Source organism: Erithacus rubecula (assembly GCF_903797595.1).
Source record: "Erithacus rubecula genome assembly, chromosome: 3".
Taxonomy (NCBI): domain Eukaryota; kingdom Metazoa; phylum Chordata; class Aves; order Passeriformes; family Muscicapidae; genus Erithacus; species Erithacus rubecula.
Genome location: NC_136689.1, coordinates 137829950 through 137857688, shown reverse-complemented (window position 1 = coordinate 137857688; position 27739 = coordinate 137829950). Strand labels below are relative to the sequence as shown.

The 27739-nt window shown below is 48.2% G+C and overlaps 1 protein-coding gene across 10 annotated transcripts in view; it reads right to left on the bottom strand.

Moving 5' to 3' along the window:
- Positions 1-697: 697 nt before the first annotated feature.
- The window catches only part of LOC306800227 (leucine-rich repeat-containing protein 14-like), a 28360-nt gene continuing 1318 nt past the window's right edge, over positions 698-27739 (bottom strand). The window contains exons 2-5 of one of the 10 annotated variants that reach the window (XM_079302172.1): positions 14633-14756; positions 13753-14089; positions 13060-13677; positions 698-2220 (exon numbers count right to left, since the gene is read on the bottom strand). In XM_079302172.1, the coding sequence (XP_079158298.1) occupies positions 1668-2220; positions 13060-13677; positions 13753-14045 (1464 nt within the window). In that variant the 5' untranslated portion in view covers positions 14046-14089; positions 14633-14756 and the 3' untranslated portion in view covers positions 698-1667. Of the gene's footprint in view, positions 2221-3492; positions 4123-5254; positions 5558-10878; positions 11852-13059; positions 13678-13752; positions 14090-14632; positions 14757-25003; positions 26000-27054; positions 27682-27739 lie in introns of those variants that run through there. The other 9 variants (XM_079302165.1, XM_079302167.1, XM_079302170.1 and 6 more) reach the window with 9 other exon arrangements.

The following is a 27739-nucleotide window of genomic DNA, read 5'->3' as shown; positions in this document are numbered from 1 at the left end:
ACAGCAGCTCATGTGCTCAGCAGCAGCTGCCGAATGAGATTCTACAACACACTTTGAAAGTTTTTTGACTAATCACAAAAGCAAAATCATATTGACAGTAGTTCTATCCAACCACTGTATGTAAATGTACCTTTGGTTAAATCAGTGCTTGCTTCTTTCAAATACAATACCTGCTTGTAAGCCTTAAAATACAATGCACTGAGTTCCATTATTAAGCTTAGAACTACTAATATCTTCCTAGATAGACTTTCCTGCAGCTTAGAGAGTTATTCTAGGCAAGTGTTAATACACAGACAATTGTTCTATTGTTTTCTACATCTCATAGAACTTCTCAGCTGACGTGCCTTATGCTTTCCACTGAGATCTAATTGCAATTCTGTTGTCTCTGCTGTTTTGCAGTTTTCCCAAAACCCTCTGATTTGAAGGATTCCTACAGGAAAAGAGCATTAAAAAGTGGAAAAACCCCGGAATGAGGTGAAAAATCTGCAGGATTAGGAGGGAAAACTTCATAATGAGGTGGAAATGAAGAAAAACATGGAGGATTTAAGGACAGGGATAAGGATCAGGAAAGATCCCTCAGCAAATCCCATCCAGGCACGACAGACTTAGGAGCTGGGATAGGATGAGTTTCCAATGGGATCACAGTAGGATAACAAGACCCCAAATCCAAATTTCGCCTCCCCCAAATCATTCTCTCCTAGCTTGCCCTCAATCCCTCAAGCAGCGTTGGAGGCTGGGGCCATTCCAGGAGGGTTTCCAAGGATTTCTCCATTAATCCATCCCAAGGTCAGTTTTTGATGCATTTTCTAACACAAATCCATTCCCTGGCAAGAGTTTTCCATGGATTTCTCGAGTGTGTCGTTCCCATGGAAGACAATTCCGCATGGATTTTTCCAAGGGGTCAATACTTTGGGAATATCCTGCTCCAAAGGTTTTTTCACTCCATAGGATTCCTACCAGGAATCTGTTCCTTTTTCCATGGATCTGCAGGTCCCTCCCAAGATGCAGCTCCAGGATGAGTGTCCCTTTGGATGCAGCATGGAATTTTGGGAATTTCCACTCCAGCACCTTGGAATCATCTCTGGAGTTGTTCCTTTCCCAGATTGCTGCTCTGGAATTCCAGCTGTGCTATGATTACTAGGATTAGCTGCTTCTGACACAATTCTTATTCCAGAGGTGCTGTCGCTGTTCCTGACAGGATTGGCCTGACACGGGAGAAGCTTCCAGCAGCTTCCCATGGAATCCAGCTTTTGAGCCTCCTGGTATTTGGCCGTGCAAATCCTATCCCGATGGAAAAAACACTGGGATGAGCTGGAAAAATCATGAAATGAGATGGAAAAATACTGGGATGAGGCAGAAAAATGCCACAATGTACTAGAAAAAGCACTTGAACAGGCTGGAAAAGTAATGAAACGGGAGAAAAATGACTGGGATGAGGCAGAAAAATACTGGGATGAGGGGGAAAATATCGGAACAAGATAAAAAATATCGGGATTGGGAAGAAAAATGCCAAAACGTGTCAGAAAAACTACAAAACCATGGAAAAATATCGGGATGGGGCTGAAAAGCATCAGGATGAGGTGGAAAATGCTCGGGATTCAGGAAGGAGATGGCGCTTTTCTTCAATGGAGGCTCTGAACTTTTCCTGTTACCAAGCTTTTCCCAAATCACAACGAGAAGTCCAGGTCTTCATGGCCGTCGAGATTGTCAGTCCAAATGAGGTCAGTTCTCCTGGAATTCACCAAGATTTGGGAAAACTCTGCCTTGGCCGCTGCAAAAAGCTCCTTATCCTTTATAAAATCCCAACCAGAGTTCGGCGGCTGTGGCTTGAAGCAATCCATGGGGTAAGGATACACGACCAGGTGGAGATCTGGAAGCTCCAAGGTTCTCTGGAGCAGATCCTTGACCGCAGCTGTGGACAGGGGATTGCCATGGAGCCTTAGGACGCGCAGGTGGGAGCAGCGCAGGAGCGTCGGGAGCAGCACATCCAGGTGGGAATCGGCCATGCAGCAATCCATGAGATCCAGGTGCAGCAGTGAGGCCGAGGTTTCCATCAGGAGCAGCTGGAGTGGCTCCAGGAGGCCTTGGGAGAAGTCATGGCCACTCAGATCCAACCTTTTGAGAGCTGGAGCGTGGATGCTTTGGGAGAGGAAGATGAGGTCAGCAGGAAGGAGGGAGCAGAAGGCCAATTCCAAACTTTCCAACGGAGCCTGCAGGTTGCTGGTGAAGGGAAAAGGAAGAGGTGAGGCCCAAGGGAGGATTGGTGGGAGCTGGAAATGTCGGGATTCCTGGGGAAAACGCGGGGAATAAGACCTGGGATTGCATCTGTGGAATCGTGGGACTGTGGGATGGGAGCGTTGGGAAGGAGTTCCAAGAACAAGTTTGATCCCTGAAAATCCTTGGATTTTGGAATTGTGGCGTCTTGGAATTACAGAATAACGGAATCACTAATGTTTGGCAAAATCTCTGAGACCATGAGGTTCAAGGTTGTAGAATCGTGGAATGATGGGATCATGGAGCCATGGAATGATAGAATGACTGAAGTTGGGAACAATCTCCAAGACTCATCAAATTCAACTCTGACAAATCCTGAGATTTTGGAATTTGGCATCACTGAGGTTGAGCAAAATCTCCAAGATCAAGCTTTTAGAATCCTTGGATTATGGGATCATGGAGCCAGGGAATTGTGGAATTGTGGACTTATGGGGTCTGGGGATCACAGAGTGATGAAATTATGGGATCATGAGATATTGGGATAAGGGAGTCATGGAATTATGGGATCATGGAGATACGGGGTCACAGTGCCGTTAAAGTTGGAAAAGGGTTCACGACCAACTTTTGGGAATGCTGGAATCAAGGAATTATGGGATCATGGAATCACGGAGTCCTGGACTATTGGGATAATGGAATCATGGGAACCAGGGATCACTAAAGTTGGAAAAGATCTCAGGGACCCCCAAATCCAAACTTTGGGAATTCTGGAATCAAGGAGTGGGACAATGCAATTATGGGAATATTGGGATAATGAAATCCTGGAAGCATGGGGTTACTAAGATTGGAGAAGATCTGCAAGATCCTGAAGTTCAGCCTTTGGGAATTCTGGAATTACGGAATTTTGGGATCATGGAATTGTGGAATGATGGAATCATTGAGTCAGGAATTACTGGGATAATGGAATCATGGGATCATGGGAACATTGGAATAATGAAATCTTGGAAAGAATGGATACTTCAAGCTGGAAAAAACCCTCAAGACTCATCAAGTCCAAACACGGGAATCCTGGAGTTATGGAATTTTGGGATCATGAATTTATGGGATAATGGAAATGTTGAGTCATTAACTACTGGGATAATGAAACCACAGGGATATTGTCATAATGAAATCCTGGAATCATGGGATCACTAAGGTTGGAAGAGACCTCCAAGATCCATAAGCCCAACACTTGGGAATCCCCCCAGGGCATGGGAAGTCTCTGCTCCAAGGGGAACTCACCAGAGGATCTGGCACAGATTCCCAGAGAGCTGGTTGTATTCCAGGCTGAGCTCCCGGAGGCTGGGCAGCATTCCCAGCTGCCTGGCCACGTTGTGGATTGTCATTTGTGATTCTGGCGTCAGGTGCTGAACATCCACGTCGTTGCACTGGACCTTGAGGCTGCACAGATCCGGGAAGCGTAAGAGGTGTGGCAAGATCATCAAGAGCCCAGTCAATTCCAAACTATTGTAGAACAGTACAACCCTCCGTAGAAAGGATGGATCCAGAGATTCCAACAAAGTCACAATCTCGGCTGCCCTGATGTTCATCGCTGTGAATTTGCGGCACTTGAGGCGCAGCGAGCTGGTGGCTCCGGACTGGAGCGCATCGCACACGATATCGTAGGACATTTCATCGACAAACAGGTCTGTGTGGATATCCACACCCGGGGCCTGCCGAGGGACCACGGACGTGCCAGCTCCAGAGCGGCGTTCGAACCGCTCAGGTCCGTGCCGCTGGAATTCCCGCTCGTTTGTGGACACCTCCACACAAGCCCTGGCAAAAATCTCAGTGCTGGAACAGACGTTCATCCCGGTGGTAGTGCAGCCAGTGACAGAATCCAAGAGTTGAGTCATGTCCAGCATGCGCAGGCTGGAAAAATGGGAATAATTCACAGAATTTAAAGAATCACTGGGTTGGAAGAGACCTTCAAGATCATCGAATCCAACCCAAGTCGAACACCTGAACTAGACCATGGCACTGAGTGCCACATCCAGCTTTTTTTGAAACACATCCAGGGATGGTGCCTCTACCACCTCCCCAGGCAGACCATTCCAGTACTTGATCACTCTTTCCATGAAAAACTTTTTCCTAATTTTCCCTTGTTGTAGCTTGAGACTGTGTCATCTTGTTCTGTCAGTTGCAGCCTGGAGAAAGAGACTAATCCCACCTGACTGAAACCACCTTTTAGCTGTAGAGAGTAAGAAGGTCAGCTCTGAGTCTCCTTTTCTCCAGGAAGAACAAGCCCAGCTCCCTCAGCCATTCCTCACAGGGTTTGTGTCCAAACCCCTCACCAGCCTCGTTCCCTCCTCTAGACATGCTTGAGCATCTCAACGTCCTTCCCAAACTGAGGGGCCACAACTGGACACAGCACTCAAGGTGTGGCCTCAGCAGTGCTGAGTCCAGGCCAAGAATGACCTCCCTGCTCCTGCTGGCCACACCATTCCTGATCCAGGACAGGGGCCATTGGCCTTCCTGGCCCCCAGGGCACTCTGCTGGCTCATGTTCTGCTGCTGTACATCAGTGCCCGCAGGATCCTTTCTGCCTGAGCACTGTCCAGCCACCACCCCCAGGCTGTAACATTTAGGGGGGTTCGTGTGGCAAAAATGCAGGACTCAGCACATGGACTTATTAAACTTCATCCCACTGGACTCTGCCTATCCATCCAACCATTCCAGGTCTCTTTGCAGAGCCCTTCTAACTTCCAGATTAGTGTTGTCTCCAGATTTACTAATAAAAGTCTCAATACCCTCATCCATGCAATCAGTAAAAATATTGAACAGAACTGGGCTCAGCACAGTCCTCTGAAAGACACCACTACTGACTGATCCCCAGCTGGATGCAGCACCGTTTACCACCATTCTCTGGGTCTGGCCATCCAGAGATGTTAAAACTGTTATTGCAGTTTTAACCCAGCAATAACAAACCATCAGGATGCATGGGGATGGATGGAGTAATTGGAGGAACAGAGGTTGTGGCCATTCCAGAATTCCCAAAAACCCACCTGAAATTGTGACCGGGCTCTTCCAGCTCCCGCCAGAGCTGCGACACCACGGCCTGGATGACGGCCTCGCAGAGCTGGCAGTCGTGCTCCTGGAGCAGCTCCAGGTGCCCCACGAGCTTCTGGAAGTTGAGCACTGGGAAAGGCCAAGAAGCCACAAAATCCCGCAGGACCAGGGGTCTTCCATCCAGGAATGCCGCTTGGAAAAGAACGGGATAGAGATCGGCAGGAAGGGCGGGAAAAGGGCCCTGGGTGACGACGTGGCGGGCGCAGAGGAAAACAAGGGAATCCATGGATTCTGGGAAGCTGTGGGAATTGGTGAAATTGGGGCATGCCATGAGAAATTGAGAATTAAGAATCAAGCATCAAGAAATGATTTGACTAAAAACGGGCTGACAGAACTGTGTGTTTACTGTCATTTACAGTGCTGACAAGAACAGAAGCACAGCAAGGCTACAAGGTGAGGTCAAGAGCTGGAGTGCACAGACAGGATTCAAGGACAAAGGTACCACAGGATAAGGGAGTCCTCAGACCCCTGAAACCAGGAAAACTGGAATCAAAGTCCAGAAGATGACCAAAGGATGATAAAGAGAGCACGGGCAAGGAGGCAAAATGAAAAGTTCATCTGAGAGGAAGATTATTTACTACATCCCAAAGACCCCAAGATGAACACCAGAGCGATCAGAGAGGAATAATGCGCAGCTGCAAAGTGGTTTGGAGCTAAATTTATTATGGAGACAGGCAATGAATGTGTATTAGTTGTATTGTGTAGTTCCAGTTTGAGGAGAATAAAAGAAGAGGCGCAGGATGCCAAAGGTGTGCATGGTTTTGGAGGAGCCATCCCCCATGCACCTCAGCACTGAATAAACACATACCTACTCATAACTTCTTTTGTGGATTATAGAGAGTTTTTCTGCGCTTCACCCCTAGGATGCAGAAACAGAAGGGAGGAATTCCACGGAAACTCCGAATCCAAGGATATCCCGAAGAAAAGGGAAGCTGTGGGAGAAGGTGGAGGCGGTGTTGTGAGGGTACCCCCAGCGCTGCTCCCCAAAAAGTGAGTCCCGGAGTACCCCACCCCACAAGGGGCAACCCAAAATGCATTACCGATGCCAAACCCTTCCGGGAATCTAGAAATTCCCACCGACATCCCAAAATTATCCCAAAGTTCCCTCAGGGATCCTCAAAACCGGCCCTGCCGCCCACCCAACACGGCGCCCCCCACTCACCGCCCGCAGCCCCAACTCCTTCCGCAGCCCGGACAGAACCTTCACTTCCGTGTCTGCGCGTTGTAACAAGCAATCAGCGAGCGAGAGCCACCCAGGGGGCGAGTTAATTTGATATTACAGCTTCTGTCATTGTTTTATTTAACTCTCCTTTACTCAACAGTGACGTTGAAAGGCGCTTTGACAGTCCGGCTTTCCATTGGATCGTTTACTGTCAATCAACAGCTCCCGCTTTTCTATTGGCGGCCGCTTTGCTAAAGCGACTCTGGGCTTCCCCCCGAGTCTCCCTCAATCGCGATCCCCGATCCCAGACCCCGATCCCCATCCCGATCCCGGTTCCCGCGCCCATGGAGCGGCAGCAGGAGCTGAAGGTGCTGCTGAAGCGCTGGGAAGCGGAATTCTTGCGGGAACGGCGGCGGAAACGCAGCCAGGGGCTCCTGAGGGGTCGCGGCGGGGATTTGTGAGAGGGGAAATCCCTGTGGGGAATCCCTGGAATTTGGGGGGGGGAAGGGGGGGGGCGGTGCTGGTTTGGGGATCCTCGAGGTGTTTTTGGGGTGATGAGGGGTCATTAGGATGGTTTAAGGGGGTCCTGGAATGTCCGGATTTGCTTTCGGCGGTCCTAGGGTTTTGGGGTCTTCTTGAGGGTCTTTGGTGGGGTGCTTGAGGAGGTTTTGGGATGATGGGAGGGGTGGATGGTTTTGGAGGTCTGAAGAGAAGAGGAGGTTCATTTTCAGGGGTCCTGCGTTGTTTTGGTGTGTTCTATGGGGAGTTTTACATTACCGGCGGGAGGATCTATCGGGTCATTTTGGAACCCTACATTGTAGGGCACTGATTTGGGGAGTACAGGTGGTATTTGGGGCGTTCTGTAGAGTAATTTCTGGATTGCTGGAGGTGTGTTCGGGGTCGTTTTGGGGTGTGAGAGGATCCTTCAGTTAGTTTTGGCAGTCCCTGGAATGGATCAGGTTTGTTTCAGCGGGGTCCTGGCTCTTCTTGGGCTTTCCCAAAATGACCCAGAGCGGGCAGGCAGGGCTGCAGGTTTTCACACTAGTGAGGTTTGCTGTGTGTTGTTTGCCGTGTTTTTATTGCCCGCTTGGTTTGGGGGTTTCTATTAGGAATGGTTTCTACACATCAAAAACTGGGGGTGGTACAAGTGAGTGTAACCAAATGGAACCCTGAGAAAAGGATGAGTCTGTGCAGAGCCATTCCTGCCCGCAGTGTTTGAGCTGATCAGTGGTTCCAGGGCTCTGTGGTGTGAACAGCTGAACGATCTCCTTTCACTGCTGCCTGTGGGAAATGGATTTGTAGAGAGTTCTCAGGGCCTGCCAGAAGGCTCACACTGTGTGCAAACTTGGAGATAAGAAATGCTGATTTAGAAATGACATGGAATAGGACAGATATTGTTGAGAGAAATGGAGCTAGAAAAAAGTTTCAAAAACTGGCATTGCAAATGAGAGTGGATATTTGGGAGAAATAGAACTATGAAAGATACCTGGTAGGCCAATAAACGCTTCTCATGAATTATAATTAGGAAATAATTGGTTTCTGATAGTGATGGTTTGAATGATAACATCTGTCATGTGGCTGGACAGTGCCCAGGCAGAAAGGGACCTGGGGCACTGATGGACAGCAGCTGGACATGAGCCAGCAGAGTGCCCTGGTGGCCAGGAAGGCCAGTGGCCCCTGGCCTGGATCAGGAATGGTGTGGCCAGCAGGAGCAGGGAGGTCATTCTTGCCCTGGACTCAGCACTGCTGAGGCCACACCTTGAGTGCTGTGTCCAGTTGTGGCCCCTCAGTTTAGGAAGGACGTTGAGACGCTCGAGCGCGTCCAGAGGAGGCAACGAGGCTGGTGAGGGGCTGGAACACAAACCCTGTGAGGAACGGCTGAGGGAGCTGGGCTTGTTGAGCCTGGAGAAAAGGAGACTCAGGGGTGACCTTCTCACTCTCTACAGCTCCCTGAAAGGTGGCTGTGCTCAGGTGGGGTTGGTCTCTTTCTCCAGGGGACAACTTCCAGAACCAGAGGACACAGCCTCAAGCTGCGTTAAGGGAAAATTAGGCTGGAAATTTGGAAAGAGTTTTTCATGGAAGGAGTGATCAAGTACTGGAATGGTCTGCCTGGGGAGGCGGTGGAGTCACCGTCCTTGGATGTGTTTAAAACAAGGCTGGATGTGGCACTCGGTGCCATCATCTAGTTCAGGTATGAGGGCAGGGGTTGGACTAGATGATCCTACAGCACAATGATTCTGTGAATTCTGTGAAAACTCCCTCAAATCCCAAAAAAACCCAAATCTCAAAACAACCCTAATGCCCAGAAAACCTCTAATGCCCCCAAAATCCCCTGAAAATCCCCACATCCCATATTTCACCCACAAGAAGCTCCAAGCCCTAAAAAATCCAAAACATAAAGATCTCCTAATTCCAAAAATCCCCAACTCCTTAAAAGCCATAATGTTTTTCATTGAGAGAGTGATCAAGTAGTGGAATTGTCTGACCAAGTTGTTGGTGTAGCCACCATCCCTGGATGTGTTTAAAAAAAGACTGGATGTGGCAATTGGTGGCCTGGTTTAGTTTAAATGTTAGGGCAGGGGTTAGATTAGATGATCGTGAAGGTCTCTTCCAACCCAGTAAAATTCTGTGAATTCTGTGAAAAGTCCCTCAAATCCCAAAAAAGCCCAAATCCCCAAAAAACCTCTTCTTCTGTCAAAAACCCAAAATCCTCTTAAATGCCCCAAGTTCCATATCCACCCCAAAAAAACCCCAAACCCTAAAAATTCAAAACTCCCATATACCAAAAAAGCCCCAAATTTACAAAAAGCCCCGATTCCTCTGCAAACACTCGAAATCTCCACCAAAAACTACAATTTCCAAATCCCAAAAAATCCTTCTTGCTATAGGGGCGCCTATAGATCTCCAGACCCTACAGAAATCCCAAGACCACCCTATAGAAGCCCCCAGATGTTCCCTAAAGGGTTTCAGAGCCCTCCAGAGCTTCAGTGACCCCATAAAAATTTCCTATGGGTGGCTCCTGGCACTGTGTGCCCTCATAGATCCCCTATAAATGCCCCCTCCATCCTCAGTTTCCCACATTTTCCCCTCCAGGCCCTCAGGGCCCCACAGGCACCGGGAGAAGCAGCGGGATGAGGGAAGAAGTTGGAAAATGAGCAGGAAAATACCAGGATGAGGGAAAAGTCTCTGGGATGAAGTAGAAAAACATTTAGGTTGAGGTGGAAAAATTGCAGGATGAGGGACAAAGTAGCAGGAAGAGGGGAAAAATGTCAAATGAGGAGGGAAAAAAAACTAAACTGAGGTGGGCGAATATCTGGAAGATGGGGAAAACACCAAAGTGAGCTGGAAAATAACGAAGTGAAAATGAAAACAAAAGAAAGGTGGAAAAGCACCAAAGGTGAGGCAAAAAAAACCATTAGAATAAGGCCCAAAATACTAAAATTCAGTGGAACTGGGATGAAGTCGTAAAACACCAAAAAAAATAGGGAAAAACACCATGATGAGTGGAAAGACCACTGAAAAGAGGTTAAATACCAGGAAAATGCAGCAGAACAGCACCAGGACTGGGCAGAAAATCACTGGGATGAGGGGGAAAATATTGGGATTAGGCAAAAATAAAAACCCAAAATGAGGTGGAAAACAACTGGAATGAGGATGAAAACGCCAGAATGAGGGGGAAAATAATGGGATGAGGGGAAAATCCCAAAATAAGGCAGAAAACAGAAAAATGAGGTGGAAAAAGAATGGGAAAAAGAGGGAAAACGATGAGAAGGAAGAACACTGGGATGAGAGGAAAAAACATTGGGGAAAGGTGAAAAATGTGCCAAACTGAGGTGGAAAAACAGTGGTAAAAAGTGAAAAAAACCCAGAATGAGGTGGACAACTACCAGGATTAGGTGGGAAAACTCCAAAATGGGATGGAAGTGAAGGAAATCATGGAGGATTCATGGATCGGGATATGGATTGAGAAAATCCCTCAGCAAATCCCATCCAGGCACAACAGACTCAGCATCTGGGATAGGATGAGTTTCTTTCCAACAGGATCAGAGCAGGATAACAAGACCCCAAATCAAATTTTCCCTCCCCCAGTTCACTCTCTGAGATTTCCCTCAATCCCTCCAGCAGGGATGAGGCAGAAAAATACCAGGTTGGGCTGATAAATAATGTCATGGGGTAAAAAATACTGTGATGAGGCAGCAAAATACTGGGATGAGGGGGGCAATATTGGCATGAGAGGAAAACCATTGGGATAGTGAGGAAAAACCTCAAAACGTGGCAGAAAAGCTACAAAACCAGGCAAAAATTTCAGAATGGGGCAGAAAAACATCAGGATGAGGTGGAAAACAAACAAAACCAGGCAGTGTGGAGACTGAGACTGATAGCACTTGTAGATTTAATTAACAAATGCAGTTTGATAACCAAGCTCTTGGTGAGAACCAACAGAGTTTTGAAAATTACACGAAGATCTGATCAGGACTGGTGACAGGAAAGACGATTTAACTAAACAGAAATTTAAAGAAATGTGAAGTTTATCTGTGTGAAATTTAACCAATAAACATAGTAAAAAATTACTGGCTTTCCTGAAAATGATATATGTGCATATGTAGATCACAGTAAAATTGGAATTCTGAACACGAGTCAGTAGTCCCTGTGTCTCTCTCAATCATCATTAGAAAAGCACTTAAATTAAAGGAAAAATCCACTGGAATGAGGCACCAGGATAAGGTGGAAAACACACAGATTTTGAGAAAGAGGAGGCAGCGCTTTTTTACAATGGAGGCTTCAAGCTTTTCCTGCCTCTGAGGTTTTCCTAAATCACAAGGAGAAGTAGTCTGGGGCTTCGTGGCTGTCGGGATTGTCAGTCCAGACGAGGTCAGTTCTCCCAGAATTTGCCAGCAGCTGGGAAATCTCCGCAGTGGTCACCGTCACAAGGTCCTCATCCTCTATAAGACCCTGAACAGAGCCCCACAATTCCAGCCTGTAGCAATCCTTGGGGATGGGATACACAACCAGATGGAGATCTGGCAGCTCCAAGGTTTTCTGGAGCAGATTCTTGAGCACAGCAGTGGACAGGGAATTTCCGTAGAGTCCCAGGAAGCGCAGGCGGGAGCAGCGCAGGAACGTTGGGAGCAGAGCCTCCAGGTGGGAGTCAGCCAAGTGGCAATCTGTGAGTTCCAGGTGCAGCAGGGAGGCTGAGGATTCCTCCAGGAGCAGCTGGAGCGGCTCCAGGAGGCCTTGGGGGATGTTGTGGCCACTCAGATCCAACCTTTTGAGGGCTGGAGCGTGGAAGTTTTGGGAGAGGAAGGTGAGATCGGCGGGAAGGAGGGAGCAGAAAGCCAATTCCAAACTTTCCAACCGATCCTTGAGGTCACTGGCGGGAGAGAAAATGGAGAGGTGAGGCTGAAGGGAGGATTGGTGGGAGCTAGAAATGTTGGGATTCCTGGAAGAAACGCCGGGAATGAGAGCTGGGGTTGCATCCCTGGAATCATGGGATTGTGGGATAGGTGAGGTTGGGAAAGAGTGCCATGATCGTAAAGTTCAACCCCTGAAAATCCTGGGATTTTGAGTTGATGGGGTCATGGAATCATGGAATAATGGCATCACTGAGGCTGGGCAACATTTCCAAATTCAAGCTTTGAGGATTATGGGATCATGGAGCCAGGAACTTGTGGAATTGTGGAGTTACGGGGTCTTAAGATCACAGAATTATGGAACTTTGGGATTATGGAGTTACTGGGTCACAGACCGATTGAAGTTGGAGGAGGCTTCAGGATCATCAAGTCTGACCATTGGGAATCCTTGAATCAAGGAATTATGGGATCATGGAATCATGGACTCCTGGACTATTGGCATAATGTGATCATGAACACCAGGGATCACTAAGGTTGGGAAAGATCTCAGGGACCATCGAGCTCAAATTTGGGGTATTCTGGAATTAAGGATTTGGATCATGGAATCACATGACTCTTGGGGTAATGAAATCCTGGAATCATGGGGTCACTAAGATTGGAGAAGATCTCCAAGATCCTGAAGTTCAGCCTTTGGGAACTTTGGAATTGTGGCATTTTGGGATCATGGAATTATGGAATGATGGAATCATTGCTTCAGGAGCTATTGCGATAACGGAATCACAGGCTGATGGGAACATTGGGATAATGAATTCCTGAATCAATTGATCCTTCTGTCTGGAAAAGATCCTCAAGAGCCATTGAACCCAAACTTCGATAATGCTGGAAACATGGAATTTTGAGATCATGAGTTTACAGGATAATGGAAAGGTTGAGTCATGAACTATTGGGATCATGGGAATATTGGCATAACAAAATCCTGGAATCATGAGATCACTAAGGTCTGAAGTTCAGCGTTTCAGAATCCTGGAATCACAGAATTCTGTCATCATAGAATTTTGGGACAATGGGGTCTGGAACTATTGGGATAACGGAATCATGTCAACATCAGAATAATGAAATCTTGGAACCACAAGATCTCTCAGCTTGGAAAAGACCCCCAAAATCCCTGTGCCCAAACAATGGGAATCCCCCTGGAGCCTGAGAAAGCCCCACTCTGTGGAGAACTCACCAGAGGATGTGGCTCAGATTCCCAGGGAGCAGGGTGCCTGTCAGATTGAGCTCCCGGAGGCTGGACAGCATTCCCAATTGCCTGCCCACGTCTTGGATTCCGTTGGCCGATTCTGGAGTCAGGTTCCGCGCGTACATGCCGATGTCCTGCAGCTTGAGGCTGCGCAGCTCCGGGAAGCGCGAGAGGTGTGGCAGGATCTCCAAGAGCTCAGGGTATCCAAAAAAGTTGCAGAACAGATCCACTCTCCGCAGACAGGATGGATCTAGAGATTCCAACATAGTCACGATGCTGGATGCTGACATATACTGCGAATGGAATTCGCGGCCCTTGAGGCGCAGAGGGCCAGCGGCTCTGGTCTGGAGTGCGTCGTACAGGATCTCGTAGGAGTTTTTGTCAACATGAAAGTCGATGAGCACGTCCACTCCTGGGGGCTGCAGTGCGGCCGTGGCGGCTCCAGAGCATCCATTGTGCTGCTCGGGTCTGTGTCTCTGGAATTCCTGCTGGTGCTTGGACAGCTCCACACAAGCTGTGGCCAAAGCCTTGGTGCTGGAACAGAAGCACGACTCGTCTGGATCATCCGGAACTCCTGTCATGTCTAGCACAAGCAGCTGGCACCTGCTGGAAAAAAATTGAAACCATCAAAGTACCTGGAGATATCGGAGGTTGTGGCCATGGTGGAATCCCCAAACCCACCTGGATTGGTGATCGGGCTCTTCCAGCTCCCGCCGGAGCTTCACTACCATGGCATGGATGACGGCGTTGATGCAGTCACTGAAGGGATCGTCGGACCATCGCTCCAGGTGCCCCACGAGCCGCTTGAAGTGGAGCTCCGGGAATGGCCAAGTGGCCACCAAATCCTGCAGGGCCAGGGGTCTTCCATCCAGGAATGCCGCTTGGAAAAGGACAGGATAGAGATGGGCAGGAAGGGTGGGAAGAGGGTGCTGGGCGACGACGCGGCGGGCGCAGAGGAGAAGGAGAGAATCCATGGATTCTGGAGGGCTGTGGGAATTAGGTAAAATTGGGAGGACCCCTGAGACAGAGAAATTGAGAATTAAGAATCAAGCATCAAGAAATGATTTGACTAAAAACGGGCTGTCAGAACTGTGTGTTTACTGTCATTTACAGTGCTGACAAGAACAGAAGCACAGCAAGGCTACAAGGTGAGGTCAAGAGCTGGAGTGCACAGACAGGATGCAAGGAAAAAGGCACCACAGAATAAGGGAGTCCTCAGACCCCTGAAACCAGGAAAACTGGAATCAAAGTCCTGATGAAGACCAAAGGACGAAAAAGAGAGCACGAGCAAGGAGGCAAAATGAAAAGTTCATCTGAGAGGAAGACTTTTTCCCAAAGACCCTCCGAGGAACACTAGGCAAATCAGAAAGGAACAATGTGCAGCTGCAAAGAGGCATGAAGTGAACTTTATTATGAAGTGGAGACAGGCAACGAATGTGTATTAGGTGTATTGTGTAATCCCAGTTTGTAGAGAATAATAGGAAAGATGCAGGTCACCAAAGGTGTGCATGGTTTTGGAGGAGCTATCCCCCATGCACCTCAACATTGAATAAACACATACCTACTCTTATAATTTATTCTGTGGGTTATAGAGAGCTTTTCCGCGCTTCACCTCAGGATGTGGAACCACCAGGGAGAATTCCAGGGAAACTCCGAATCCAAGAATATCCCGAAGGAAAGGGAAGCTGTGGGAGAAGGTGGGGGCGGTGTTGTGAGGGCAACCCCAGCGCTGCTCCCTAAAAAAGAGACCTCCGGAGTACGTCCACTCGACCAGGGCCACTCCAAAAACCCTCAAAGATCCCAAGCCCCTCCGGGAGTCTCGAAATTACCCCAGGGATCCCAAAATTATCCTAAAGTTCCCCTCAGGACTCCCCAAAACCGGCTTTGTCGGCCCCCCCAACGTGCCCCCCCCCCCTCATCGCCCGCGTTCAGCCCTAACTCGCCCCCAGCCCGTACGGAAGCTTCACTTCCGTGTCTGCGCGTTGCTGCAACCTGCCAGCGTGCGAGACCCACCCACGAATCGTACTTTGAACGCTTAATAGGCTCCCACACTTGTCTGTCAATGATGATTAAATTCTCATTGGCTGAAATGCCACGGAGGAGGACTTTTTGTGAGACTACATTTTCATTGGCTTTTTCATTCGCTGTCAATCATTAATCTCTGCTTTCTAATTGGCTGGCGCTGGGCGGGAGCGGGAGGTTCGCTCTGAGGCGGCTCCGGGTTCCCAGCCGAGCCTCCCTCCATGTCGATCCCTGTTCCCGATCCCCGTCACTGATCTCCCGGCCATGGAGCGGCAGCAGAAGCTGAAGGTGCTGCTGAAGCGCTGGGAAGGGGAATTCCTGCGGGAACGGCGGCGGAAACCCAGGCAGGTGCTCCTGAGGGGCCGCAACGGGAATTAAAGAGGGGGGAAATCCCTGAGGGGAATCCCTGGAGCTGGAGGGGGGAGCTGGTTTGGGGGTCCCCGCGGTGGTTCTGGAGATCTGGCGGGGCATCCTTAGGGTAGTTTAGGGGGGGTTCCGGAATGGCGGGATTTAGTTTAGTGAGCTTCTAGATATTTTGGAGTCTTTGCGGTGCTTTGGGGATCCCTGGCATGAGGGGAATTGGTTTAGAGGGGTGGTTCAGCTTTTTAGGGTTTCCTTGAGATGGTTGACGGGGTATTTGGGGTGGTTTTGGGGTTGGGAGGAGTCTTTGGGTTGATTTAGGAAGTCTCTGCAATGGGGCAAATTTATTTTATGAGGGTCCTGGGACTTTTTGGAATGTCATGTAGATAACTGGGGGGTCCTTGAGGTGGTTTTAGAGTACTGGAGTAGGAGGGGAATTCAGGGGGGGTCCTGGTTTTTTTTTGGGGTATCCTTGGAATTGTTTTGGGGATCCCTGGAATGGGGCCGTGCTAGGAATGGATGAAAGAAGGTTCTATAGAAATTAAAGCAAGTTTTGATTTAGAAAAGTTGCTTTTTGGGCCAGTTCTTGCTGAAACAGCTGAGAGAACCAAGATTTAGTTGAGTTAGAAAAGAGTTTTATTACTAAAGTCCACAGACTAAGTGGCCTTCAAACAAAAGGTCTTCTTCAAATAAGGCATGTTTTCTACCAAGCAAAAAAGCATAAGCAGACAAAAAGAGGTTTTTTTACCAAAGCTAGAAGAAATTTCCACTGCAAAACAAATCTCAAACTTTAACATGTAACTACTAACTCAAATGATTACCTAATGACTAACATAATATGGTAATTTTGACAGCTTTGATAAGTTCTATGTAAATATAAAAGGTATCATGTGAGCTGCTGATTGGTTGTTCTGCAATAGGATGCACAGCAGAGAAAGAGATGCGATGCTTTGTAACATGAATGGAACGGGGCTTCAGCACACACGGCTTGTGCACAGGCAGCAGCTCCAGCCCCACCCACGAGCCCCAACGGCTGTGACCTCGTCTGGGCCATACACAGCATCTTAAGAGCCATCTCAAGTCTCCATCTCTCCATCAGGCTCTTACAGCAGGTTTGTTTTAGGGGGGTCCTGGGACTTTTTGGGGTGGACCCGGAGCAGTCAAACAGGGCTGTGGCACAGCTCGGGGGGTGTTTCCATCGTTTGTTTTAATTGGATTTGTTCAATCTCTCCGTTTCTGATGGTGGTTGTGGATGGACACTGAATGGTCAGACAAGTTTATACAACACAATCTTTCTAAATCCTCACAAGCCCATGTGCCAGTAAAAGAAAATCGATGGTGGCTCTGTTCTGTGAGATTTCATGTCTGACAGCACTGACATCTGTCATCCTGTCACTAATTGCAATGGAAGTACCATTGACTTCCTTACTCAGCCAACTCCCCACTTGGTAGAATTGTTTCAATGCCTTGCCTGGGGCAACTTGATGCAGACATAAAGCTGATGTAACTTGTTTTGCAGGGCCCCAGGGTTTGAAATTGCTATTCCACTTTTCTTTATAAGGATGGGCCACCTTTTTTCTCTATGTTTTCTCTTGATGGATTTTTGAACAACAGGTGCTGTCACAGTGAGCTGTGTGATGCTACATGGGCCACCTTGAATTTTTGAGAGAAATTTGAAACCTTCTGTCAGGCCCTGAGAACTCTCTACAAATCCATTTCCCACAGGCAGCAGTGAAAGGAGATCGTTCAGCTGTTCACACCACAGAGCCCTGGAACCACTGATCAGCTCAAACACTGCGGGCAGGAATGGCTCTGCACAGACTCATCCTTTTCTCCTGGTTCCATTTGGTTACACCCAGTTTTGCTTGGTGTAAAACCCATTCCTAACAGATAAGCCCAAAATGAAGGAGCCAACAGAAACCCAGCAAACAGCACACAGCAAACCTCACTAGTGTGCAAACCTGCAGCCCTGCCTGCCTGCTCTGGGTCACTGTGGGACACCCCAAAAAGCACCAGGATCCCCCTAAAACAAATCTGCCCCATTCCAGGGACCCCCAAAACCAACCCAAAGACCCCTTTATATGCCAAAACCACCACAAAGACATCCTCAGCACCCAAAAGTCCCTGTGAAGGACACCCCAAAAAGCCCCAGGAGCCCCCTAAACCCATCCTCCTTATTTCAGGGACCCCTAAAAACCCTCCAGCATTCTCTCAGTCCTGCTCATACACCCTAGGGACCCCCAAATATTCCCCTCTCCCATTCCAGAGACACATCAAAAAAACCCCACAACCCCTTAAACCAAACCTGCCCCATTCCACAGACTCCCAAAAACACTCCAGGAACCCCAAGAACCTTTCTCAAGGACACCCCAAAAACACCCAGTACTCTCCTAAACCAATCCTCTTCATTGCAGGGATCACCAAAGACACATCTGGTATCCAAAAACCACCTCAGGGTCCCCATCAACCACCCCAAGGACACCTCAAAAAAACCCCAGGACCCTCCTAAACTAATCCCACTCATACCAGGGATCCCCTAAGAACCCCAAAGGCTCTCTCACACCTCCTCAAACACGTCAGGGAACCCCAGAAATGTCCCTTCCCATTCCAGGGATACCCGAGAATGCTCAGAAACCTTTCAAACCAAACCTGCCCCATTGCAAGTCCCAAACCCAGCTCAAAGACCAGAAAACGAGACCAAAAACACCCCAAAAAACCACGGACACCCCTAAAACAACTCCCCCCATTCCAGGATACCCAAAACCACCCTAACGACCCCCCCCCTCCAGCACCCCAAAACCAGCCCAAGGAAACCATAAAACCCTCAGGAACCCCCTAAACAAAACTCCTTCATTTCAGGGAACGACGTAAACCAACCCAAAAACTGCCCAGCAACCCAATACCGCCTGAAGGACGCCCAAAACCACTCCAAAAAGCCTCAGGACCTCCGTAAACCAAATCTCCCCATTCCAGGGACCCCCTAAATTACCCTTGAGACACCTCAGGCACCCTAAAACCACCCCGGGGACCCCCAAACCAACTCCCCGCAATTCCAGGGATTGCCCTTTAAGGAATTCCCTTCTCACAAATCCCCTCAGGAGCACCTGGCTGGGTTTCCGCCGCCGTTCCCGCAGGAATTCCGCTTCCCAGCGCTTCAGCAGCACCTTCAGCTCCTGCTGCCGCTCCATGGCCGCGGGAACCGGGATCGGGATCGGGATGGCGATCAAGGTTGAGATAAGAATCCACAAGGACGGAGGCTCGGCGGGAACCCCAGAGCCGCCTCAGTGCCAACCTCCCGCCCTCGGAGGACGCCAGCCAATGGAAAAGCAGAGCTCAGTGATTGACAGGGATAGGAGCCAATGGAAAGTCGGGATATCAAAGCGCCCGCCTACGCCGCTAAGAAAACAGTAAGAGTTAAATAAATCAAAGATAGACACGTCAAGTAGCCCATTAGGAGAAAGGAATCCGCCTTCAGGGTGGGCCTCGCTCAGTGATCGGTTGTTACGAGAGCAAACACGGAAGTGCAGCTTCCGTACAGGCCGGGGGCGAGTTGGGGCTGCGGACGGGCGGTGAGTGGGAGGCGCCATGCTGGGGTGGGCGGCGGGGCCGGTTTTGGAGATCCCTTTGAGAATTTCGCGATTCCCAGAGGGGATTGGGATTTTTAGGGTATTTCGGGGTGGCCGTGGAGTGGTGGGGGTACTCCAGGACACCCTTTTTAGGGAGCAGCACTGGGGGTACCCTCACAACATCCCCCCCACCTTCTCCCACTGCTTCCCTTTTCTTCAGGATATCCCTGAATTCGGAGTTTCCCGGGAATTCTCCCCTGGTGGTTCCTCATCCTGAAGGTGAAGCACGGAAAAACTCTCTATAACCCACAAAATAACTTATACGAGTAAGTATGTATTTATTCATTTTTGAGGTGCATGGGGGATATCTCCTCCAAAACCATGCACACCTTTGGCGACCTGCGCATCTCCTTTTATTCTCCTCAGACTGGGACTACACAATACACCTAATACACCTTCATTGCCTGTCTCTGCTTCATATTAAAATTAGCTCCCAGCATTTGTGTCTACGAATTCTTTGTTTCTGGTTTGTCTGGTGTTTATCTAAGGGTCTTTGGGATGAAGTAAATAATCTTCCTCTCAGATGAACTTTTCACTTTCCTCCTTGTGCATGCTCTCTTTTTCATCCTTTGGTCTTCATCTGGACTTTGATACCAGTTTTCCTGGTTTCAGGGGTCTGAGGACTCCCTTATCCTGTGGTGCCTTTTTCCTTGCATCCTGTCTGTGCACTCCAGCTCTTGACCTCACCTTGTAGCCTTGCTGTGCTTCTGTTCTTGTCAGCACTGTAAATTACAGTAAACACACAGTTCTGACAGCCCCTTTTTAGTCAAATCATTTCTTGATGCTTGATTCTTAATTCTCCGTTTCTCTGTCTCAGGGGTCCCTCCAATTTTACCTAATTCCCACAGAACCCCAGAATCCATGGATTCCCTTGTTTTTCTCTGCACCCACCACATCATTGCCCAGCGCCCTCTTCCTGCCCTTCCTGCTGATCTCTATCCTGTCCTTTTCCAAGCAGCATTCCTGGATAGAAGACCCTGGGTCCTGCAGGATTTGGTGGCTGCTTGACCTTTCCCGTTGCTCAATTTCAAGCGGTTCGTGGGGCACCAGAAGCTGCTCAGGGCTCATAACTGCAGGCTCTGTGTTGAGGCCATCATCCAGGGTGTGGTGGAACAGCTCTGGTGGAAGCTGGAAGATCCCAGCCATGACTGCAGGTGGGTTTTGGGAATTCCAGCAGTTCGAGCTTTGGTGGTTTTGCTTCCTGGTTCCAGTGGGCTTCTAGGTGTGTCATCATCAGTTTCCCTCTCCGGGCACTTGTTCGCGGGGTGATTTGGGGTGAACACGCGCCCTCCAAAGGCTGGACTGGGGTCAGGACCCCGCTCCACTGAGGCTGAACCGTGATCTGGGAAACCACTCACCAAAGCTGGGTCGAAGTAGGGGGTACCTCCCACCAGGGTGTGGTCAGAGCAGGAGGCACACCCCACCAGGGCTGGACTGGGCCAGAGCCAGGCTCCAGGAGGGAGGCTGGGTTTCTCTTTACCCACTGGTGGCCACGAGGTCACCACCATCTTGGGGTTTTTCCTGGGCTTTCTCTTATCCTGCCACTAGGTTGACACCAGCTTGGGATTTTTCCTTGGGCCCACCGCACAGTGCTTTGGGATGGATTAGGAAATCTGAGCCAGCTACTAATGGTTTGCCAGTCAGACGGGTCTCTCCACATGGAGTAAGTACATTTTCTTCCATGCTGCTGCTACATAAATCGGCTTTTATCTCTTTTAGCAACTTTAAGATCATTTTCCAAGGTTTTAAAGCTTTACTTGCATTTTTATCATTTTGAAAGCAGTATTTGATATTTGTTATCCAATTTTAGTATAATTATTTATATTAAATGCAGTTTCTTTAGTCAGTTCTATCCCTTCGCCTTTTGGTAATGATTAAACCAAAAAGCGAGACTTCTTCATGATGTATCCCCCAGCCTTGTAAAAATTTGGTCCATACCTGGATGATTGGATGTTTTTCTGTGGAGATGTATCCTCCCATGTTTTCCCCAGCTCTCGACTAAAATTTTCTTCTTGTCTCTTTTCTTCACGACAGTTTTCTTCCTGTCTCTTTTGGACATCTTTTCCCTGGCGCTTTTGGCCATAAATTCCCACCTCTCTTTTTCTGGGCATTTCTCCTTAGCTCATAGCTAGTAGTTCCATTCCCATCTTGCTGGAGAGATTTTGTCTCTCACTGCTTTTTGCAGGTTTTGGCTAAAATCGAATCTTGTCAGCGGTCACCAGTTGTTACAGTTGTTTCTGATGATTCTGTTGTTGTTTCACCGGTTCTTGAGACACTACAACACAACACTCCTAGTTCATTGTTACAAGACTTAAGCTCTTTATTCCTTTGTGAGCACACTTAAATAGAGTGTTTCATCTTTCCCAGGCACACACAGGTGGTTGGTTACAATTTCTGTCATTCACTTTCTCGACCAATGACACATCTGCACTTAGTATCTAATAGATGAGCTGGGATTTCCACCCAGGTACCTGCCTGCTTAACAGGCTGGCTAGATTTCATATTGCATCTTTTGGAAAAGCTGCAATATTCACTGCCACATTTTTCTATCCTATTTCATGATTTTTCCAACTCATCCCAATGTTTTTTTTATCAGGATTGGCTTTGCATGGCCAAATTCCAGGAGGCTCCAGGGCTGGATTCTACGCAAAGCTGCCGAAGCTTCTCCCGTGTCAGGTCAATCTCTTCGGGAACAGCGGTGACACCTCTGGAATAAGAATGAAGTCAGAAGCAGCCAGTCATAGCACAGCTGGAATTCCAGACCAGGAATTTGGGAAAGGAATGACTCCAGAGATGATTCCAAGGTGCTGAAGTGGAAATTCCCAAAATTCCATGCTGCATCCAAAGGGACGCTCATCCTGAAGCTGCATCTTGGGAGGGACCTGTGGATCCATGGAAAAAGGAGCAGCATCCTGGCAGGAATCCCACAAAGAAGAAACCTTTGGAGCAGGATCTTCCTGAAGTATTGACACCTTGGAAAAGTCCATATGGAATTGTCTTCCATGGGAATGAAGCATTGGAGTAATCCATGGAAAACTCTTGACGTGGGATGGATTTGCGTTATACTTACATTGGAATGGATTCACTGAGAAATCCATGGAAAACTCCCCTGGGATGGCCCCAGCTCCCAGTGCTGCTAGAGGGACTGAGGGAAAGCCAAGAAAGAGGGAATTTGGGAGAGAAAAGTTGGATTTGGAGTCTTGTTATCCTGCTCTGATCCCACTGGAAATAAACTCATCCTATCGCAGATCCTGAGTCTGTCGTACCCGGATGGGATTTGCTGAGGGATCTTTCCCAACCCTTATCCCAATTCACGAATCCTCCATTACTTCTTTCATTTCCACCTCATTTTGTTGTTTTCCACTCATCCCATTATTTTCCCTCTCATTCTGGTGTTTTTCTCCTCATTCCAGTGGTTTTATACCTCATTTTGGCAATTTTTTTGAATTAGTCATATTTCCCTTGTCATCCTGGTGCTTTTCCAGCTCATTTTGGTATTTTGGGCCTTATTCTGTTGTTTTTCTTCCTTTTTCCATTTTGGTATTTTCCTCCTCATCTTGGTGTTTTTCTGCCTCATTCTGGAATTTTGGGCATTATCCCATCAGATTATTGCATAATTTTGGTATTTTTCCCCTTATCCTTGTGATTCTCCATCACCACATTTTCTTATTTTTTTGCCCCATCCCAGTGTTTTTCTGCAAAATCCTGGTGCTTTCCTGCTTCATTTTGATGGGGTTTTACCTCATTTCAGTGGTTTTCCCCTCATCCTGGTGTTTTCCCCGATTTTGGTATTTTACAACGTCATCCCAGTGGTTTTCCAACTAATTTTGGTATTTGGGGACTTAGTCTGTTGGGGGTTTGCCTCATTTTTGGTGGTTTTCCACCTAATTTCTCTCTTTTCATCCTCATTTTGGTATTCCAGCTGACATTGATGTTTTTCCCATAATTTTGGTGTTTTCTCTTAATTGTGGCGTTTCCCGCCTTCATTTTGATGTTTTTCTCCCACCCTGATATTTTCCCGCCTCATTTTGTCATTTCCCACTCATTAAACATTTTTTCCCCTCATCCTGGTACCTTTTCCCTCATCCCTCTGTTTTTTTTACCCAATCCCAGATGTTTTTCTGCCTCATCCTGATATTTTCCTGCTGTTTTTCCAGCTTTTTCCCTACATCTCACTGCTTCTTCTGGCGCCTATGGGGCCCTGAGTGCCTAGAGGGGAAAACAGCAGGAAACTGATGCTGAGGGGAATTATAGGGGATCTAGAATGTGGAGCAATGGGGGACCAGAATGTTTGCACACCTCGGGTGGTGCCGTGGTGAAAAGATTCTGGGGGAAGGAGAAGTGGAAGGAGAGGGGCTGGGGGAGGGACTCGCTGCTATAGGGGCACCTATAGATCTCCAGACCCTATAGAACCTCCCAGACCGCTCTGTAGAAGCCCTCAGAGGTTCCCTATAGATTCTCAGAGCCCTCCAGAGCTTCAATGACCCCATAAAAATCCCCTATAGTGGCTCCTGGTGCTGTGTGTCCTCATAGATCCCCTATAGATGCCCCTCCCCACCACTGTTTCCCACCATTTTCCCCTCTATGCCCTCAGGGCCCCACAGGCACCAGGAGAAGCAGCAGGATGAGGGAAAAAGTTGGAAAACTAGCAGGAAAATATTAGGATGAGGTACGAAAACATCTAGGACATGGTGGAAAAATAGTGGGATGAGGGGAAAAAGTTCCAGGATGAGAGGGAAAAATGTTAAATGAGGTGGAAAAAATCAACAAAATTAGCTGGGAAAATATTGGGATAAAGCAGGAAAACAAGAAAATGAGGGGAAAACACCAAAGTGAGCTGAAAACCATCAAAATTAGGATGAAAAAAGAGAAATGAGGTGGAAAAGCACCAAAGATGAGGCAAAAAAACAGTAGAATAAGGCCCTAAATACTAAAATTGAGTTGAAAACAACCGGGTTGAGGTGGTAAAAGACCAAAGTGAAGGGGAAAAATACCAGGATGAAGGGAAAGCCATTGACATGAGGAAAAAAACCCATGAAAGTGAGGCAGAAAAGCACCAGGACATGGCAGGAAAACATCGGGATGAGCGGGAAAATAACAAAACAAAAAAAGGTGGAAAAGTAACTGAATAAGGCCCAAAATACGACAATGAGGTGGAAAAACACCAGGATGAGAAGGAAGATATTGGGAAAAGGGGAAAAAAACCCAAAATGAGGTGGAAACAACCAAAATGAAAGGGGGGAAAAAACAGAATGAGGGGAAGACAAATGGGATCAGGGGAAACTCCTGAGATGAGGCAGAAAACAGAAAAATGAGGTGGAAAAACACTGAGACGAGGACAAAAAAAAAATTGAACAGGTGGAAAAACACCAGGATGCCAAACCTACCAAAGTGAGATGGAAAAGCAGCAGTAAAAAGTGAAAAGACCCCAGAATGAGGTGGACAGCTACCAGGATTAGGTGGAAAAACTCCAAAGTAAGGTGGAAATGAAGAAAATTATGGAGGATTCATGGATTGGGATAAGGATCAGGAAAAATCCCCCAGCAAATCCCATCTGGGCATGACAGACTCAAAATGTGGGATAGGATGAGTTTCTTTCCAGCAGGATCAGAGCAGGATAACAAGACCCCAAATCCAACTTTTTACTCCCACAGTTCACTCTTTCCCAACTTTCCCTCAATCCAGCACGGATGAAGCAGAGAAATACCAGGATGAGGTGAAAAATTATGAAATATGGGGAAAAAATCCTGGGATGGGGCAGCAAAATACTGGGATGAGGGGGAAAATATTGGGATAAGAGTATTGGTATAGTGAGGAAAAAGCTCAAAATGTGGCAGAAAAGCTACAAAACCAGGGAAAAATCTCAGGATGGGGCAGAAACACATGGGGATGAGGTGGAAAACTAAGAAAAGCAGGCAGTGCAGTGACTGAGACTGATAGCACTGTTGGTTTAATTAGCAAATGCAGTTTAATAACCAAGATGCTTTGGTGAGAGCAAACAGAACTTGGAAGATTAAAAGAAGATTGGATCAAGACTGGCAACAGGAAAGAGGATTTAACTAAGTAGAAATGTAAAGTTTAATTGTGTGAAGTTTAACCCAACAAACGTAGTAAAAAATGACTGGCTTTCCTGAAAATGGTATATGAGCATACGTAGCTCACAGTAAAATTCGGATTCTGATCACAAATCAGTAGTCCCCATCTCAACTGTCAATAGAAAAGCATTGAAATGAAAGGAAATAGCCTCTGGAATGAGGCAGAAAATAACCAGGATGAGGTGGAAAACACCTGGATTTCTGGAAGGAGGCAGCAGCACATTTTTGCAATGAATGTTCCAAACTTTTCCCACCTCCACAATTTTCGCAAATCACAAGAAGTAGTCCATGTCTCTTTAGCCAAAGAAATGGTAAGTGAAGACGAGGTCGGTTCTCCCAGAATTCGCCAGCAGCTGGGAAATCTCCGCGGTGGTCGCCGCCAAAAGTTCCTCATCCAGTACAAAATTCCAAACGGAGTCTAGTAGGACTGGCTTGTAGCAATCCATGGGGTATGGATGCACAACCAGGTGGAGATCTGGCAGTTCCAAGGTTTTCTGGAGCAGATCCTTGATCGCAGCCGTGGACAGGGGATTGCCAAAGAGTCGCAGGAAGCGCAGGCGGGAGCAGCGCAGGAGCGTCGGGAGCAGCACGGCCAGGTGGGAATCGGCCATGTCGCAATGAGTGAGATCCAGCTGCAGTAGCGAGGCCGAGGTTTCCTCCAGGAGAAGCTGGAGCGGCTCCAGGAGGCCTTGGGAGATGTTGTGGCCACTCAGATCCAACATTTTAAGGGCTGGAGTGTGGATGCTTTTGGAGAGGAAGGTGAAGTCAGCGGGAATGAGGGAGCAGTAGCCCAATTCCAAGCTTTCCAACGGAGTCTGGAGGTCGCTGGTGGAAGGGAAAAGGGAGAAATGAAGCCCATGGGAGGGTCAGTGGGGGCTGGGAATGTAAGGATTCCTGGGGAAAATGCGGGGAATGAGAGCTGGGATTGCATCTGTGGAATCGTTGGATTGTGGGATGGGTGACGTTGAGAAGGAACTCCAAGATCATTGAGTTTGTCCCCTGAAAATCCTGGGATTTTGGAATGAAGGTATCTTGGAATCACAGAATAATACAATCACTGAACTTGGGCAAAATCTCCAAGACCATGCAGTTCAAGGTTTGAGAATCATGGAATGATGGGATCATGAACCTATCCAATGCTGGAATGGGTGAGGTTGGGAATGGTCTCCAAGACTCAGTGAGTTTGACTCCTATAAATCCACAGATTTTGGAATTATGGGTTGATGGAATCATGGAATAACAGAATCACTGAAGTTGGGCAAAATCTCCAAATTCAATCTTTAAGAATCCTGGGATTATGGGATCATGGAGCCAGGGAATTGTGGAGTTATGGGGTCTTAGAATCACAGAGTTATGGAATTATGGGATCATGGGATATTTGGATTAGGGAGTCATGGAATTATGGAGCCATTAAACTTGGAAAAGGTTTCAGGACCACCATATGCAAGCTTTGGGAATCCTGGAATCAAGGACCATGGAATCATGGAGTCCAGGACTATTGGGATAGTGGGATCAAGGAAACGAAACTTTGGGAAATATGGAACCAAGAACTGGGATCATGGAATCATGGGAGTATTGGAATAATGAAAACCTGGAATCATGGGGTCACTAAGATTGCAGAAGATCTCCAAGATCTTGAGGTTCGGCCTTTGGGAATCCTGGAATTACGGAATTTTGGGATCATGGAATCATGGGATGACGGAATCATTGAGTCATGAGCTACTGGGATAACACAATCACGGGATCATGGCAACATTGGGATAATAAATTCCTGGAATCAATAGATCCTTCAGGTGGCAAAAGGCATCCAAGATGCCCGAGCTCAACCCTTGGAAATTCCCCCCAGAGTGCGGGAAGGCCCCTCTCCATAGCGAACTCACCAGAGGATCTGGTGCAGATTCCCAGAGAGCTGCGAAGATCCCAGGCTGAGCTCCCGAAGGCTGGGCAGCATTCCCAGATGCCTGGCCACACAGTGCATTCCGTTGGCCAACTCTGGCGTCAGGTGCCGCACGTCCACATTGCTGTACTTCAGCTTGAGGCTGCGCAGCTCTGGGAAGCGCGAGAGGTGAGGGAGGATCACCAAGAGCCCAGTCAATCCCCAATTGTTCCACAGTTCCACCGTCCGCAGGCAGGATGGATCCAGAGATTCCAACAAAGTCACAATCTCGGATGCTGAGATGTAACCTGCTTGCAATTCGCGGCACTTGAGGCGCAGGGGGCCGGTGGCTCCGGTCTGGAGAGCGTTGCACAGGATCTCATAGGACATTTCATTGACACGAAGGTCGGTGTGGACATCCACGCCCGGGTGCTGTGGAGCAGCTGTGGCTGTGGCGGCTCCAGAGCAGCCTTTGGGCCGCTTGGATCCGTGCCTCTGGAATTCTGGCTGGTGCTTGGACACCTCCATGCAAGCCTTCGCCAAAGCATTCTGGCTGAACCAGATGGTCAATCCGGTGGGAGTGCCGGCAGCCACAGAATCCGAGAGTCTGGTCATGTTCAGGACGCACAGGCTGGAAAAACAGGAAAACCCGCGAGGATGGATGGAGGAATTGGAGGATATGGAGGTTG